Source organism: Schistocerca americana, chromosome 5 (genome assembly GCF_021461395.2).
Source record: "Schistocerca americana isolate TAMUIC-IGC-003095 chromosome 5, iqSchAmer2.1, whole genome shotgun sequence".
NCBI classification, from domain to species: domain Eukaryota; kingdom Metazoa; phylum Arthropoda; class Insecta; order Orthoptera; family Acrididae; genus Schistocerca; species Schistocerca americana.
Genome location: NC_060123.1, coordinates 370,502,289 through 370,520,268, shown reverse-complemented (window position 1 = coordinate 370,520,268; position 17,980 = coordinate 370,502,289). Strand labels below are relative to the sequence as shown.

At 40.8% G+C, this 17,980-nt stretch overlaps 1 protein-coding gene across 1 annotated transcript in view; it reads left to right on the top strand.

The window, feature by feature from the left end:
- LOC124615903 (HEAT repeat-containing protein 1) overlaps positions 1-17,980 on the top strand; it is a 276,744-nt gene that overhangs the window by 38,399 nt on the left and 220,365 nt on the right. Inside the window, exons 3-4 of the mRNA XM_047144079.1 lie at positions 372-867; positions 1,551-1,867. Of these exons, the coding sequence (XP_047000035.1) occupies positions 372-867; positions 1,551-1,867 (813 nt within the window). The remainder of the gene's footprint in view (positions 1-371; positions 868-1,550; positions 1,868-17,980) is intronic.

Below are 17,980 nucleotides of genomic sequence, written 5' to 3'. Positions count from 1 at the left end.
GATATGATTCTAGAGGGAATGATTTTACATTAGAAAACAATTGGAAGGTATTGTTCTTGATCTATTATGATCAGTATAATTTCCTGTTGTACCGTGTCAATGTTAATCAGGCACTCAGAGTATTTTTACAATGTTTATCTTTTCATCACTACAACTCTAATTGTCCATGCCATTTGGGATCTGTACGTTGGGAGTATGGTTATGGGAAAGGAGATGGCGAGATGGCAAATATTATTTTGTATGCACAAGGTGGGATAAAGAACACATTTTCCAGTACAAGGCAAGGAATTGTGTTAGTGTTGAATTTACTGTCAGAGAGAATCAGTCGCTTATGTTAGTCAATATTATTGATGTTTTTGTTTATGTTGCAGGTTTCATATTAACCAATATAATGTTGATGAGCTGATGATGCTGATTCTTCCATACCATGAAAGTCTGCTGTTTGTGCGTATGGTACAACTATTTGATGTTAAGGATCCTGCTAATAAATGGCACTGGTTGCATCCACTGCAAAAGCCAGGAGTCCCACTTTCAAAAACCACACTTCTCAATCATTGTGCTAGTGATGTTGGATTTTTAAATTTTGTCTGTGAAATGGCTCTTAAAGCTGTAAAAGTAAATAAAGACAATGCTGCCGTTTTGACAACATTATTTGCTTTCACTAGCACAACTATTGTTGGAGCTCTAGAGTGCAAAAAGTCTGTCTTAGATGTGCAGATTATGCACATACTGAAGATTTTGATAAAAGCACTACATTCACCAGTTTTTGATTTTGCAGCCTCTGCTTTCATGATCACAGCTCAGTTGGCACGAAAATCTCTTCTGTCAGAAAAATTACTCACAACAATCATCATAAAGGTCTCAAAGGTTTGTATGCTGTGAAATCCTGTTTTGTTCTATTTTGTGGAGTTTTCAAATGAAAATTTGTGCATTTTCACTTTCCAACAGCGTCATATCACTCTAACAAGTCCATTTCTTTTAATTTTGCTTCTTCTGGCATTGGTAGATTTGCATTTCATTAAGGGTGCCTAGTTTTTATTAATATTTTGGTGTGTGTTCATATGCAAGTTCTCCTTACATTGACAGAGAATATTGTGTTTCAGAGCAGTGAATGGACCTCTTTACTTTAGTGCACCATTTATTGTCGTTCACTTGCTAGACGGCCAACATAGTATCATATTATAACTTACGGGCATATTCTGAGAGCTTTACTATCATATCTAGCTGTCATTCAATAGCCATTCTACTTTTTCTTTTGTTTGTTGTTAATTTGCGTGTTTAAATTATACCTCACTAATCCACATCTCTTTAATCAATGATTGTTTTACTTGTGGTCACAAGTGCTGATTTGATTATGGAAGTGCAAATTTATTTTTCACTGTTTATAATATAATGTTGTTAGTATAAAATATCACTGCTGTGCAATTGATACATTATTTTTATTTTGTCATATAATTATTTTTGTATATGTTCCAAAATTTTAAGTGCAAGAAGCTGTATCCATTAATGTTTCTTTTCCAGTTTGTTCCAAGTCCTATTTTCTGTTTCAGAATCCGAATGCTTCTTTAACCGGAGAAATAGTCCTCCTGTTGTTGCAGCTGTACCAGTTTCAGAATGAATCACTTAGTACTTTCCCAAGGAAAGCATTACTGAATATTGTAAAGCGGAAAGATTTTCCAGTTATTTTAGGAAAACTAGCAACAGCTGGTGGTGTTGTTACACCTCTGCTGATACCATTGTTGTCACAAATACTGTGCACCATGGAGCAGCAGCCGGAGTGCATGGAAGAACTGAAAAATTTTGCAGATGAACTGTTTACAGAAGTTCCACTAGATTCAGAAAATGATGAAGTATTTAAGATTGTTCAGTAAGTTCATTCTCTCTCTCTCTCTCTCTCTCTCTCTCCCCGTGTGTGTGTGTGTGTGTGTGTGTGTGTGTGTGTGTGTGTGTGTGTGTGTGTGTCACAGATGCTATTGCAATTTTTTGTATTGCCAGTTAATCAAAAATAGACTTACTGATACTTATGTACTAGTTTCAGGATCATGTAAGTGTGGTTTAGTTTGAAAATACGGTGATTGATAATATCATTCATCAGTCATCTAAACTTTGTGCATATGAGTTCAAGTGGTAGTTAACTATTCTGAGTTACGTGTCCATTTCCTTTTTCTTTTTTCCCCTGTACAATTCATATTAATAGCTGGATTATTTCTGCAGTGAGTCTGCAGTTGCTGTTTACTTGCTTATCAGAAATGAGTTAATGAGCTGTCAGACAGATCCTGGCAAGAGGGGAGAAATTGGAAAAGATTTAGAACCACCTAGAAGATGTAGAACAACCAAACCTAATCTGTTCACAAGTGTACATTTCAAATACGTTTCATTACAGCATGGAAAGCTTATTAATGTTGATAACAATTTTTTACTTGTATGTGATGACATAATGTAAGTCACAAAGTTGTGAAAATTGTCCATAAGGATTTCTTGTAGTGAGGCTATTTAGCTAATGAAAAAGATGAAAAATAATTATTGTAACAATGCTGTAATGCCTGTTCACCTCCTAGACATCATAATACAGTAACAGTTTGGCATTTCGAAGTTTAAGTTTATCTTGACAGTGAATGCTAAATATTATTCTGCTGTCATTTAGTTGTTTAATTAAACATTTTAAGTGTTCTTCATTGATTTATGCAGTTTATTTTGAAAGATAATGATTGAGCACAATATCTGTTTTTCTTAAAATAAATGTGACTGCACTACTTATATGCACCATATATTCTTAAGATTCAATTCAGTGGTCTTCTTACAACAAGAACTTAATTGTTTGATAACACTACCATCATCATCTTAATTCTGAATGTCAATGTAAATGGATAGTTCTCACTGAAAGATCGGAATAATAATAACTATACAGTACTCATTCGTCTTCCAAAGTCTGTAAAGTCATTGTTTGGTTTGGCATTTACTCAAGGGATGACCTGCCACTCTGATGTAGGCTGCTGATGCAAGGAGTGTCAGTATCTTGCCCCCACAGCACTTCCTTTTGTGAAGTTATTGTGTTTGCTGTTCCTCCTCGAAGACACTTGTTGTCCCTTAGGCTCACCTCATGAAAATTAATATTAAATTCACATAGTAGTTGTGCTCTCGTGTAGTAATTGATTATATTGTTTTATTGCTCACAAGTATCATTCATTTGTAAGGCAAACATAGGGTTGAACATCACTCTTACAGGTTGATGTGTAATATCAAATACTCCCCCACTTAGATGAATGATCTTGTGACAATTTTGCTGTCAGTCACTTATGGAGGGTGTTCCAGGAGGAGCAGTCAATATTCAAGGATATGACATTAACGATTGTTCGAAGCAAAAAATTCTTGTAAACGTAGACTCTAAAATGCATACCTTAAGAGGTATGACCACTTGTTCAGTAGAAGAGATGTATATCACAGTATGAAGATCAACAAGTGCGCATACCTCTTAAGATATGCACTTTCCAGCCCATGTTTTCTGGACTTTTTTTTCTTGTTTTGGTTCGCACTACCACCTCTCAAACTATGGAAAGCGAAGACCTTGCAGTAGAAGAGATTGGTTCACAGCGTTGAAGGTGTAGTAGTGCTCATAGCTCTTAAGGTATGCTCTTTTGAGCCCATGTTCATTAGATTTTTTTTGCTTCAAGTGATTATTTCTGTCATATCCCTGAATATGGACCATTCCTTGTTGGGCATCCTGTATAAAAATCTCTACCTGTTGCTACTTTATTAATGTTACTACTTTATTTTTCATTATTAGCCATCTTACTTCTTTTCATAATACAGTCATACACTACTGAATCAGAAATCCAAAAAGGAGATCCCCAAGACCAAGGGAATTGTGGTGGCACCACAGCTCTGCGTCTGTGGATGAGATGGAGATTCTGGCGTCCGCTGAGGACCTAGATCTCGCTGAACCCTCAGACACAATGGATATAGACTGCTTATGCAAAAAATCGGTGGCAGCAGGTGACCCTGAGGTGTAAATTGCCTCATTGAATGTTCCATGCTTCCCAGTCTCACGATGACATCATCCTCCAGTGGAATTGTGGCGGTTTTTTCCACTGCCTGGCTGAGCTGTGACAACTGTTAAGCTTTACCCCCGTTTTCTGCATTGCCCTCCAGGAAACCTGGTTCCGGGCAATGCAGACCCCTGCCCTGCGCGGCTATAAAGGACACTACAGGAACTGTAGCAACTGTAATCGAGTGTCGGGTGGAGCTCATGTTTATGTCCTAAACTCAGTCTGTAGTGAATCTGTGCCCCTTCAAACGCCTCTTGAAGCTGTGGCTGTCAGAATAAGGAGGGCGCAGGAAATAACGATCATGTATATCTTCCTCCAGATAGTGCAGTATCCCTGAATGTATTAACTGCACTGATGGATCGACTCCCTAAACCTTTCATACTTTTGAGAGATTTTAATGCCCATAACTCCATGTGGGGTGGCACCGTGCTTACTGGCAGAGGCAGAGATGTCGAAAATTTACTATCACAACTCGATGTCTGCCTCTTAAATACTGGGGCCGCCACACATTTCAGTGTGGCTCATGGTAGTTACTTGACCATTGATTTATCAGTTTGCAGCCAAGGACTTTGCCTATCTATCCACTGGAGAGCACATGACGACCTTTGTGGTAGTGACCACTTCCCCATCTTCCTGTCACTGCCCTGGCATCAGGCCCATGGACGCCTGCCCAGATGGGCTTTAAACAAGACGGACTGGGAAACTTTCTCCTCTGCTGTTACCATTGAATCTCTCCCTCACGGTAACATCGATGTGATGGTTGAGCAGGTGACTGCAACAATTGTTTCTGTGGCAGAAAACACAATCCTTCACTCTTTAGGGTGCCCCCGGCAAAAGGGAGTCCCTTGGTGGTTGCCGGAAGTCGCTGAAGCAGTTAAGGAGTGCCAGCGAGCTCTACAGCGACATAAGCAGCACCCTTCCATGGAGCACCTAATAGCCTTTAAACATGTCTCGACCATTGGGTGCCATACATCACCTTCCCAAGTCTGGACTAAGGTCAAACGTTTTTTCAGGTACCAGACCCCAACAGGTGTTTCTGGTGTTAACATAAATGGCGTATTATCTACCGACGCAAACGCAATTGCTGAGCACTTTGCTGTGCATTGTGCTCGAGCCTCTGTCGGAGAACTACCCCTCAGCCAAGCTCCTGGGCCAGATCGGATCCACAGTCAGATGATTAAACATCTCTCATCTGACTATAAGCGACATCTCCCCGTCATCTTCAATCGGATCTGGTATGATGGCGTCTTTCCATCGCAATGGTGGAAGAGCACCATCATTTCAGTGCTCAAACCTGGTAAAAACCTGCTTGATGTGGATAGCTGTTGGTCCATTAGCTGCTGGAACGTATGGTATGTCAGTGGTTGGGGTTGGGTCGTGGAGTCACATGGCCTACTGGCTCCATGTCAGGGCAGCTTCCGCCTGGGTCACTCCCTTGAGTCTGTTATCCGAACAGCCTTTTCCATACGCCAACACCTGGTTGCCATCTTTTTTGATTTATGAAAAGAGTATGACACTACCTGGAGACATCATATCCGTGCCACATTATATGCGTAGGGTCTCCAAGGCCTGCTCCCGATTTTTATCCAAAATTTCCTGGTGCTTCGTACTTTCTGTGTCCAAGTTGGTGCCTCCCATAGTACCCCCATATCCAGGAGAATGTGGTCCCGCAGGGCTCTGTATTGAGTGTGTGTCTATTTTTAATGGCCATTAATGGTCTAGCAGTATCTTAGGGCTGTCTGTCTCACCTTCTCTGTATGCAGATGACTTCTACATTTGATACTGCTCCACCAATACTGGTGTTTCTGAGTGGTGCCACAGGGAGCCATCCACAAGGCACAGTCATGTGGCTATCCCTCGGTTTCCAGTTTTCGGCTGCAAAGTCATGTGTTCTGCACTTCTGTCTGCATCGTACCATTCATCCAGAACGAGAACTTTACCTTAATGACGATCCACTCACTGTAGTGGAGACAAATCGATTCTTAGGACTGGTTTTCGACTCCCGATTGACTTGGCTTCCTCACCTTCGTCAGCTTAAGCGGTAGTGCTGGCAGCACCTCAATGCCTCCCCACTGCCTGAGCAACACCAACTGGGTAGCAGATTGCTCTACGCTGCTGCAGCTCTACAGAGCCCATGTTCAATCCTGCCGTGACTATGGGAGTCTGGTTTATGGTTCAGCACCCTCAGCATTGCGTTTACTCGACCCAGTACACCACTGTGGCATTCGCCTAGCGACAGGAGCTTTTACGACGAGTCCAGCGACCAGCGTCCTTGTGGAGGCTGGAGTACCTCCATTGCAGGTTTGGCGTGCACAGCTGCTCACCAGTTACATTGCACACATTCGTAGTTATCCTGTGCATCCGAATCACCATTTCCTACTCACAGCAGTTCATCTCTCACATCAGCGGCCCAGGTCAGGGTTTCCAATTGCAGTTCGTGTCCGATCCCTTCTTTCTGAATGAGAGTCCTTGCCTTTACTTGAGGTCCATTTACATACACCTCCATGGTGTACATCTAGGCCATGGCTTCGCCTGGTCCTTTCACATGGTCCTAAGGACTCGGTTAACCCCACGACTCTCTGCTGCCACTTCCTCTTGATTCTTGACATGTACCGAGGCCACGAAGTGGTTTACACTGACGGCTCGATGGCTGATGATCATGTTGGCTTTGCGTATGTCCATGGAGGACATATTGAACAGCATTCGTTGCCCTATGGCTGCAGTGTTTTCACTGCTGAGCTGGTGGCTACATTTCATGCTCTTGAGCACATCCGTTCATGCCTTGGGGAGTCGTTTCTTCTGTGCACTGACTCCTTGAGCAGCCTACAAGCTATCGACCATTGCTACCCTCGCCATCCTTTGGCAGCAACAATGCCCTGGATCGGGCGGGTCATTTAGTGGTGTTTATCTGGACCCCAGGTCAAGTTGGAATCCCAGGCAACGTCTTGCGGCTTTGGGAGACGAAATGGCATAACCTCAGCATGCACAACAAACCTTGTACCATTAAGGAGCCTATGAATGTGTGGCAGTCCTCCATGTGGACCTCTCACAGGGACTCTGTGGTTCTCTGTCGGCTCCGCATTGACCACGCTTGGGTGACACATGGCTGGCTACCTCCAGTGCCATGATGACCCCTCTCAGTGTCGGTGCGGCACCCAGTTGACAGTGCCCATATCTTGGTGAGCTGTCCTTCTTTGGCTGCCCTGTGATGGACTCTTCAGTTACTGGACTCGTTGCCATTAATTTTAGCTGACAACGCCTCATTGGCTAATTTAGTTTTATGTTTTATACGTGGCAGTGGGTTTTATCATTGTATATAAGTTCTAGCGCATGTCCTTTGTCTCTTTGTGTTCTCCACTCTAATGCCTGTAGGGTGGATGTTTTAATGTGTCACAGAGTGGCTGACTTTACCGTTTTATTCTTGTGGTCGGCCAGCCACGGTCATCTGCTCTCTTGTTTTTACCCCTTCTACATGTTTCTTGCTTCTCTCTGTGGTTTTCTTTTCCTTGTTTTGTCCATAGTAGTGTTGGTTGTCCTCCTGTCGTTTTTCTGGTTCTTCCTTTCTCCTGTTATTGTGCTGTACGTCTCCTTTATTTTCTTCTTTCCCTTGTGTAATATTTTTACTGGGAACAGGGGACCGATGACCTCGCATTTTGGTCCCTTGCCCCCCTCTTTTAAACCAACCATCCAGCCAACCACCGAATCAGGTTTCAGGTGTCATTAAGTATAGTGCTTCTATATATGTACACAGTTTGTTCTTTTAAACATAAGTTACATCCAGACTAAATACTTACTGCCAGGCACTTCTTTTATTTTGTATTTAAATCACTTCATCTAATCAGCTGCCTTGCCATCGTGCTAAAACCAGTTCCCGTCAGATCACTAAAGTTAAGTGCTGTTGGACTTGGCTAGCACTTGGATGGGTCACTGTCAGAGTCTGCCGAACGCCATTGGCAAGCGGGATGCACTCAGCCCTTGTGAGGCCAGTTGAGGAGCTACTTGATGGAGAAGTAGCGGCTCTGGTCACGAGAACTGACAATGGCCGTGAGAGTGGTGTGCTGACCACATGCCCCTTCATATCCACATCCAGTGATGCCTACAGGCTGAGGACGACAGCTGCCAGTCGGTACCGTTGAGCCTTCCAAGACTTGTTCAAATGGAGTTAGTTATCACTTCATCTCTGCAACATTTTACTCTCCAAGCAACTGCAGCATCATTTTAATAATGTTCTTTTCAGAATCTATTTATAAGACACAATTTTTAAAATGTGCAGCTTCTAAGACAGTACAACTGAATCAGACTGCTGTAACCTTTGTCAATGTGGTGTTGCTAACAACCTTGAGCAGAAGTCACACTGCAGTATAACACAAAATAATACTGATTACTGTTAAAAAAATTGTAGGATATTATGTTGTTATACATGTGTTTAGGAAGCTATTTCTGTAAGCTGAATCATATGTGTAAATAATAACAAGAAAGCTTCTTGGAGGGTTTGTAGATAATTTCAGAAATTAAGAATGGTAGCTAATGTTCTGAATGACTCATTAGTAGTTCACTAAACGCAATAATGCCTTTGAGAGAAAAGCAATCTCATAGTTGTTGAGTTCTAAGTGAAGAATAGTATCCTAGTGATGACAGTAAGATATCTGCCTTATTCCATCGGGCAGCATGGTGGCATCTCAGTGGTATGTCCCTCGTTACTGCATAGAACAGGGTGTTCCACATAAAATGGCTCATCTCATGTACCTGTTTATTGTATGTAGTGAGTCGATTTGCTTGTGAAGTGGCTTGGATGACCACGGCCACAATTTCAAGCACCTCTTGTAAACAGGTAATTGGCTGTTTTTTAAAATTACTATCAGCTATTCCTTTTTAGTGAGTTAATTGCTGCATACTGGTTTTATGTGGGGCACCCCTGTGCATTCATTTTGGAAAGTCCCACATTCAACAGCGTTAAATGCATGTTAAATTGACTTGTTTATAAGTTCTCACTCCCAGCTTACCATGTTAAAATTTGGTGATACAGGTACTGTTTGAGTGCTGCAACTTTGGTGCTGGGAGTGGTAGAAAAGTGGAACATTATTCAGGAAGTGGAGATAGATTCACACATGAAACATGTTGATGTTGCACTAAACTGAACGTTACTCCATCGACATTAAATAAAATGGTGAGCAAATGATTGAAGCAACATGTTTGGAAGGAAGGAAGCAAACAGAAAAGAGTGTGCAGCAGTCAGTTTCCAGAACTGGAAAATGTCCTATTGAATTGGATGAAACAAGCTAATGCTTCAAATATTTCAACTGATGGTACTGCGGTTCTTGCTGAAGCAGTATATATGGCACAAAAGGTGAAACTCACAGATTTAAAAGCATCCAGTGTTAGGATCAGTTGGTTCAAGAACCAATGTAATTTAGTGTATAAATGTCTTTGAGATGAAGCGTAAAAATTGATACTGTTTATCCATGGAAAAATACTCTTCCATCATTCATAGGAAGGTCAGCCCCAGTGATGTTTTAACGCAGATGAAACAAGGTCTTTTTTTTACCTTCTGCCTAATAAAATTGTTGAGTTCAGAGGAGCGAAATGCATTGGTGGAAAATTCAGTAAACAGAGGCTGATGCCTTACTCTGCTGTAATGAAACTAGAACTGAAAAGTTGATACCACTAATAATTGCAGTGACAAAGAGTGCTCGAAGTTCTAAAAATATTTAGATATTGCCATGTAAATAAACACCTAATGCAGAAACAGAGATAACAAATACTATTTTTGAAGAACCCTTGGGTGCATGGGGTGTTTGGTTGGGTGTTAGAAATAGGAAAGTCATTCTGTTTTTGACCAGTGGGCAGCACATCCCGAAGATACATTGTATACACTTTACATAAATTCAGTGTTTTTTTCCCTCCCAACTGCACAAGCCACCTTCAGCTGCTGAACAAATGCATATAAAATTACAGAAACAGAAATACTGGCAGATTCTTGTACAGAAGAGCCTGGGCTGCCTTCGTACTACAATGAGAAACATAACGATTTAGGATGTGATGCACTTTGTAAGAAGCATAATCTCCTGTCAAACTACTTCAAGAAGGCTACCTTTCATTGGATGCTTGCAGAAGACATCACTCCAGAAAATGGAGGAATTTGCAGTTGAACAATGGCAGCAAGTAATGGTGCAAGAAGAAAACACTGACTACCTTAGCTTCGGTGTATATTTTGAATTTAACAAAGATGTTGCCGTCTGTCAGTCCATGACAATTCATGGAGTCCTTCAGGAACAGGTGGCAGAGAAACAAGAAGGAAGTGAAGACAAGGATGAGCGTAATCCTTGCCAGTTCCAACAATATCAAAAGCTATTGAAGCAATGGACACAGTGAAGTGTTATGTTTTGAAATTGATTAGAGAGTGATGAATGTATTAACTGAGATAGGCAATACGATATTAAAATTAGGACAAAAGAAACAGTCAACTGTTCATATGTTTTGTCAAATTCCAGACATGTTCTCGAAAAGGTGCATTTTGAACTATAATCCATAGAGATAGCATGTCAGGAAATGTGCTTAATATTACATCACATCTCCAGATATGGTACGCTTAATTTTGCGTTTTCACTGCTGATAAAATTGAATCATTACAAAAAAAAGTTTTTTTTTTTTTTTTTTTTTTTTTTTTTAAATTTTCAGTAGTACATTTTCCTGCATATGATGTTCAAAATCTGTGGTCGCTTAAAAAATGTGCTAATGACGTTCCACTGTAATAGTATAGTTGTCTACAGAAGAAGAGATATGTACTGTGTAATTGTATTTACTATGATATTTTTCACAATGAAAATATATATCACTGTTAATAGTGGATGACATCATCTGAGTGCCATAGATAATATAATCTTTTAAATACACTATACATGACTTTTCTCTTGCTTATCCTGTGTAATCAGATTCAGCTAAGTTGACAGCCAGGGATAGTAAAAGGAAACATAAGTGCGGTATATAGGACTGTAGACGAGGGGGCTTGTTGCACAGAAATGAAACATGCAGAAATACAACCATCAATTCGGATCCTTCTACGTATCTCTCTATAAAATTCACAGAGAATGTGAATCCACTGAGGAATCGGCGTGTATCTATAACTACATTGTTGAGTCCACACAGGATGTTCTAGCTGATGTGGAATGAACAGTTTTTGTCTGATTTGCTGGGTGATTTCATTCATATGTTCAGAAGGAGAGGCCAACATTGTTGCTCATTTTTGGCCAGTTGGTGAGACACTGCAATAACAGAATTGAGGCGCATGCCCTTCAATCCTTCTCAAATGATTTTACGGAAACTATTTGGTTAAAAATCTTTTTGTGTTACTTACAGCTTTATATGTTAGCTTCATGATGATGTGCCCATAATTTTGTTAATGGTCATAGTTATTATGATACTAGGAATTAAGTAGGACATTGTGCAGAATTTGAAAAAGTTTGCAAAGAAAAATAGGGGTCATTGTGATTTTACATTTGGTGCATATTACATAATATATTACTGCATGTGAATTTTAACTAACATATTGCTACCAGACTCAATAAAACTGATTTTATGTAGCATGCTGTTTTGTGATCGTGTGCGCCTGTGATGAAGCCAGAGTGAAATATCCATAACATTCCTCATATTCCATAAACGGTTTGAGATAGCTAAACAAGATTGTGGCAAATGATAGCATGCAAAGAGGAGAGTTTTGCCATATTGTTATTAAGCAAAACTTCGTAATCTACTGTGTTATTCCATTAACTACAGACTTTGTAATTTTTAAGGGGCATCAATAGCTGATGAAATGTGAAATTCTGTGGGTTTTGGAACAAAATAAGTGAAGATATTACACATTTATTTTTGTACCAAGGAAATGTACCTTGAGTCCGCCATTCCAAACAACTTTTGCCTGACGTCAGCACTATAAAGGCGTCTTCTTTGATCTGCAAAAGGCTTATGACAACACATGGCAGTACCACATCCTTGTTACCTTATGGGTGAGTGAGGTTTCTGGGGCCTGTTCTGGATTTTTATCCAGAACTTTCTGTCACACCATGCACTCAAAGTTCGAGTTGATGCTTCCCGAAGAACCCACTCATATCCAAAACAATGAGGTCACACTAGGCTGTGTACTGAGTGGCCCTCTCCTTCTAGTAGCCATCAGTGAACTAGCAGCAGCTGTGGAGTCCTCAGTATCATCCTCCTTGTATGATCATGGCTTTCGCCTCTACTGTTGCTCAAGGTGCCATACGAAAGGTGAAGGCATGAGCTCTCACCAATGGCTTTCTGTTTTCAGCTGCCAAGACTCGCATCGTGCACTTCTGATGATATTGTTCCATTCACACCCCCTATCAGTACTTTACGTTGACGATCAACTGCTCAGTGTGTTGGAGACTTGACGATTTCGGTTCTTGGTTGATGTGGATTCCCCATCTTGACCAGCACCAAATGCAAAATCACAGTGACCCCTATTTTTCGTTGCAAACTTTTTTGAATTCTGCACAGTGTCTTACTTAATTCTTAGTCACATAATAACTATGACCATTAACAAAATGATGTGTGCATCATCATGAAGCTGACATATAAAGCTATAATTAACACAAAAATGATTTTTCACCTAATGGTTTCTATTAAAACCATCTGAGAAGGATTGCAGGGCATGCGCCTCAATCCTGTCATTGCAGTGTCTGGGGAACTGGCCAGAAACGGGCAACAATATTGGCTTCTCCTTTCAAACAAATGAATGAACTCACCCAACCCTTCAGACGAAAAAGGCCCCTCATCTACAGTCCTATATACTACTGTAGAAGCGAAAGTGCTGGCTGCACCTTAATACATTTCGCTGCCTGAGTGACACCACCTGGGGTGCAGATCACACTACCCTTCTGCAGCTTTAAGGATACAGTTCTGTTTTGATTATGGGAGTCTGGCATATTGTTCGACATCGCCCTCAGCATTGCAGATACTGGGTCCGATACAGCATTGTGACAGGAGTCTTTCGAACTAGCCCTGTGAACAGCTTATCATGGAGCCTGAGGACCCTCCATCGCAGATCAGTGCCAACAACAGCTTGTCAATAGTGCCATCCATGTTCAAAGCTCCCCTAAGCATCCGAACTGCTATCTTCTCAATCCAAACATGAAAATCGATCTCCAACAACGGTGGCCCAGATAATGGATTACAGTCAATCCACGTCCAGTCCATCCTCTGTATCTCCAGTAATTTACTCTTCTGCCTATCACCCAGCTCCATTCACGTACCCTCTATGGTGCATTTCTTGGCCACAGCTTTGTCTTGGCGTGTCACAAGTTCCAAAAGACTCGGTCCCTCCAGATTCCCTCAGCCATCAATTTTTCTCCATCCTTGGTGCATCCTTTGGTTTGAAGTAGTCTGTACTGAAGCTGGTCACATGGGCTTTACTTATAATCACAAGAGACATCCTGAACTGCTGGATGACTAGTGTTTTCACTGCGGAGGTGGTAGCCATCTCTCATACGCTTGAGTATATCTGTTCCTGCACTGGTGCGGTCCATTCTCATGGACTCCTTGAGCAGTTTACAAGCTCTCGACCTGTATTACCCTCGCCATCCCTTTGTCATTGGTATTCAGGATTTCCTGTATGCCCTCGAACAATGTGAATGCTGAGTGACCTTCATCTGGGTCCCTAGCTATGTCGGGATTCTGGGGAATGAACTCCCTGATAGCCTATCCAAACTAGCTACCAGTAAACCAATTCTTCAGATCACTATTTCAGAAACAGGCCTCCAATTGGTGTACGCCATCAAGTTTTAGGAATCTGCACTACAGAATGGCTCACTCTGATTTCACCAAACAAACTACAGATGATAAAGGAGACTATGAATCTGTAGAGGTCCTCCACACTGGCCTCTCACAAGGACTCTACCGTTCTTTGCCAACTCCACATCGGCCATACTTGGCTGAATCCTTCATGAGGACCCACCCCAATGCCATTGTGCTTCCTAATTGACAGTGGTCCTCATTTTACTGGACTGTCCCAACCTCTTAATCTCCATGATTTGCTACCCTTGATGTTTGGAGACGATGCCTCTCAGCCGACTTAATTTTACGTTTTATTTGCGAAGGGAGCTTTTACCACTCTCTTTAAGGGAGGGTCACTTAACCTTATCAACCACACTGTTGCCCCCCTCTGCCCAGACCAGGCTACCCCCTACCTACTCTTTTACTCTTCTTCCCTCCCTACAGTCCCCCTCCCCTCCCCCCCCCCTCCCCCCCCCCCCCCCTCTCCCCATGTGGTCTGATAGACTTGTTCAACATTTGTCTCACCGTGCTTCTCTTGCCCTGTTCGGGTTGTTAGTCTTTCCTTGGCAATTTCTGAATGAAGTACCTCTGGTAAGTGGTTGGGAATGGGGATGTATGTCCCCTCATTGCTCTCTGCTTCGAGGGGGGGGGGGGGTTCAGCTGCTCCCTAGATGGGGCACCTCACCTCCCTTTCTTTCTCTGTCTTCTTTTTGTCCCTTATCGTAGCTTGGTTAACCTTTGGTAGACCTAGGGGTTTCCTTCCCCTGGGTTTTGCATGGTATGCTATCTCTGATCTATAGTCATATAGATATGTATGTTCGAGGAAGAAGGGACAGATTGTCTAGTAGTTTGGTCTCTTGGTTACAAATGGTTAACAAGTCAAGTGAAAATAAATTGCTGCTTTTGTCACATTTTCAGTGGCTTCTTTTTAGATACTAAACCATGCAGAGGTGAGAGTAGATCGTTTTGGGTGGTCACCATGCAGGTGTGGGTGTTAGCTGTTCAATTTGTTGCTGCTCATGCTATTCTTGATGGTCCTGTATTTTTTAGTTTAGATCTTAATGATACTTTTGCTCATGGTAATGGTTGGTCTACTGCAGCAATTTTTAGGGTACATAGTGGTGTTAGTAATGTTCCTGGTCTGGAGAGTTTATCTGATTGTGATGTTATTGCGTTTCGAACCTATCATGTAGTGGAACAGGTTAATAAAGATTTTGGTAAGTCCTACTATATGTGTAATTTGCCTTTCATGTTGTATACTTGTAATTGATGTAAGATAAATCCTGATGAAAGTATTCATGTTTGGGTGTACACACACACACACACACACACACACACACACACACACACACACACTTGCTCTCCACTTGCACATCTACCGACCACATTATTCTGCATTCACTCTACCAGTGGTATCGAGGGGGGGGGGGGGGGAAGTGTACCAATACTCATATTTGGGCAGGCCTTTCGCTCACTTACCTCCTTTTTCTTAATAGAGATCTGTGGCCTCATATCTTCTACTTTGTCTTCAATTTTGCTTCTCTTGTTCTTTCCACGAATATGGAAATTTCTCTTTACTTACAACATAGAGTTTAAACTTAAAAGCACAACTGAATCTTATTCTTTTCATCATTAGGAACATTTAGTTCAGTTAGATCAACAAATTCTTACAATGTTAGAAAACTGGAACATGTGATTGCAGTTTTGTGTGAATCTGTACTTTGTTCGCTCCTAGGTGCTGAGATGGTGGTCTTGTGTGCAGGATGTGTGCTTGCTTCTTGTGTGTGAGTGTGTGTGTGTGTGTGTGTGTGTGTGTGTGTGTTCCCTTTTCTGAAGGAGTGTTTGGCTGAAAGCTGATGTCTCTTTTTGTTGTGCCTGTCTGCAACTCAATGTGTCATATTTAGGGTGAGCGGCAATCTACCTTTTCTTTATACAAGTTGTATATGCCATGGGACAGTCGGGAAATCTGGGAAAACCTGGAAATTTTTTCATCCAGGAAGTATTTGTGAATTCTGTAGAATTCCTAGAATTTTTCATTATTTTAGTTTTTAATTCAATTCTTATAATTTTGACTGGGAAGGGCAGATACTCTAACAGAGAATTTGACTTTAGCCTGCTACTGCAGAATAATACTGCAGTAGTAAAACATAAATGTGAGAATAACACCAAAACAAAACTTTTGTTGCAAAGAAAGTGCAGTATGTATACCAACAAACCATTGTGCACATACAACCATCTGCCGACAGCAGGCTTTTGGATAAGACCACACAGTACTTCGTAACAACAGACTGCTTTCGATGAGCGTGACGTCCCAATTGTTTACATTTGTACAGGTCTAAGAAAAATATTGCAAATCGTGGTTTGAGAAGCGTTACTTTCAAAATAAATTTTTTTAAAAGCAAGACGAATTATGTTATGTGTCAGAATGCGTTACGAATTTCTTAAATCGTGGAGTGTTCAATTCTTTTAAAATTTAACGCTTTAATGACCAGCCTCAGAAAAATTTGAGGTCCGTCATTTAAAATTTTACTGGCACATTCATGTTTAATGTTTCTTAAAGCGTAACAAATGCTAAAAAAGTCCAATCTTCAAGGTTATTTTTTCATATTTATTTTAGTTGTTTCATAGATTACAAATTATGCGGTAATGATGGCATAAAGTACAATTAACCGACAAAAAAAAAAGTGCAAGGTGAGTTCTCGAGCAGTTTCACACGTAATCTGATTTTCTATGGAAATGTCAAAATGTTTGACAGAATATGTATTCAGCCAGGTAACACACGAAATGTGCAGTGCACAGCAGTGAAATTTACAATCATGCTTGTCAGGAATATTCAGCTGCTGCAATTTATGCTTTGCTCTTAGGATTATACCTAACCACATGCTTCGAAAAACCAGCAAAAAAAATTTTAATGACTGGTGCTACATGTAAAAGCTTAGCTTTTCTTGATGAAAAATATCATCTGATAGTTGTATTTTGCAAAGCAAGAATACATACGCACATTCACATTCACATTCTGAGTGCTGAGTGCCATGTTTTCCAGAATTTGAAGTTCACTACCAGGCCACTGGGAGCACTACTATGTTCTCTGTTTCCGTTTCGTAGCATGGGAATTGCACTTCTTACATTTTGGTGTTCTGTGTTTGGAAACTACAGGGTTGTATTTGGTAAACACTTATTCATATTTGCATGATACCAAAATAGGTAGTGTACATTTTGTCGCACATTAATGACCTTGTATTTGCTGGGAGTGTTGGGAAGTTCTATGTTGGTGTTTAAAAGCTTTACTATTCAAATGATTTATACATTTTACAGTTATGAGTGAAAGTGTAGTGTCACTTAATATGGAAAAATAGTGTATTTTGACCCTGAAGACCCTGAAAAAAGTGCATTTTCAGCCAGAAAAGACTGTTCTTTTATCCGGGAAATCTGGGAACTTTTTTTGCTCCTGTTCATGTATACACTCTATTATATTGTTGATATTTCAACCTGAAGTTTAACTTACGGATCTTATGATCTATTTTAGCATGTAAGCCCTGCAGCATTTAAATTAGCATTAAATGTATGTAATCTTGCTTTTTAATTCTTTGGTGGTCACAGCAAGAGCCCAAACACATCGAGTTTTTAACTCAAGATTGGTTTGCTCTATCATGTCATTAATCGTATCTCATTTTCTGCAAAATCTGCACCAGCTTTCCAATAATTTATTGAAATCCTCTTCCATGTTTCTTGTCAACATTAGGCATACCGTTCAAATAATGAAGAAACATGACCTACTCTTCCCGAATTGCCAACAGTTCATCAGAAAATTGGCACTAATATATATATATATATATATATATATATATATATATATATATATAGAGGGAAACATTCCACGTGGGAAAAATATATCTAAAAAGAAAGATGATGAAACTAACCAAACAAAAGCGCTGGCAGGTCGATAGACACACAAACAAACACAAACATACACACAAAATTCTAGCTTTCGCAACCAATGGTTGCCTCGTCAGGAAAGAGGGAAGGAGAAGGAAAGACAAAAGGATATGGGTTTTAAGGGAGAGGGTAAGGAGTCATTCCAATCCCGGGAGCGGAAAGACTTACCTTAGGGGGAAAAAAGGACAGGTATACACTCGCACACACACACA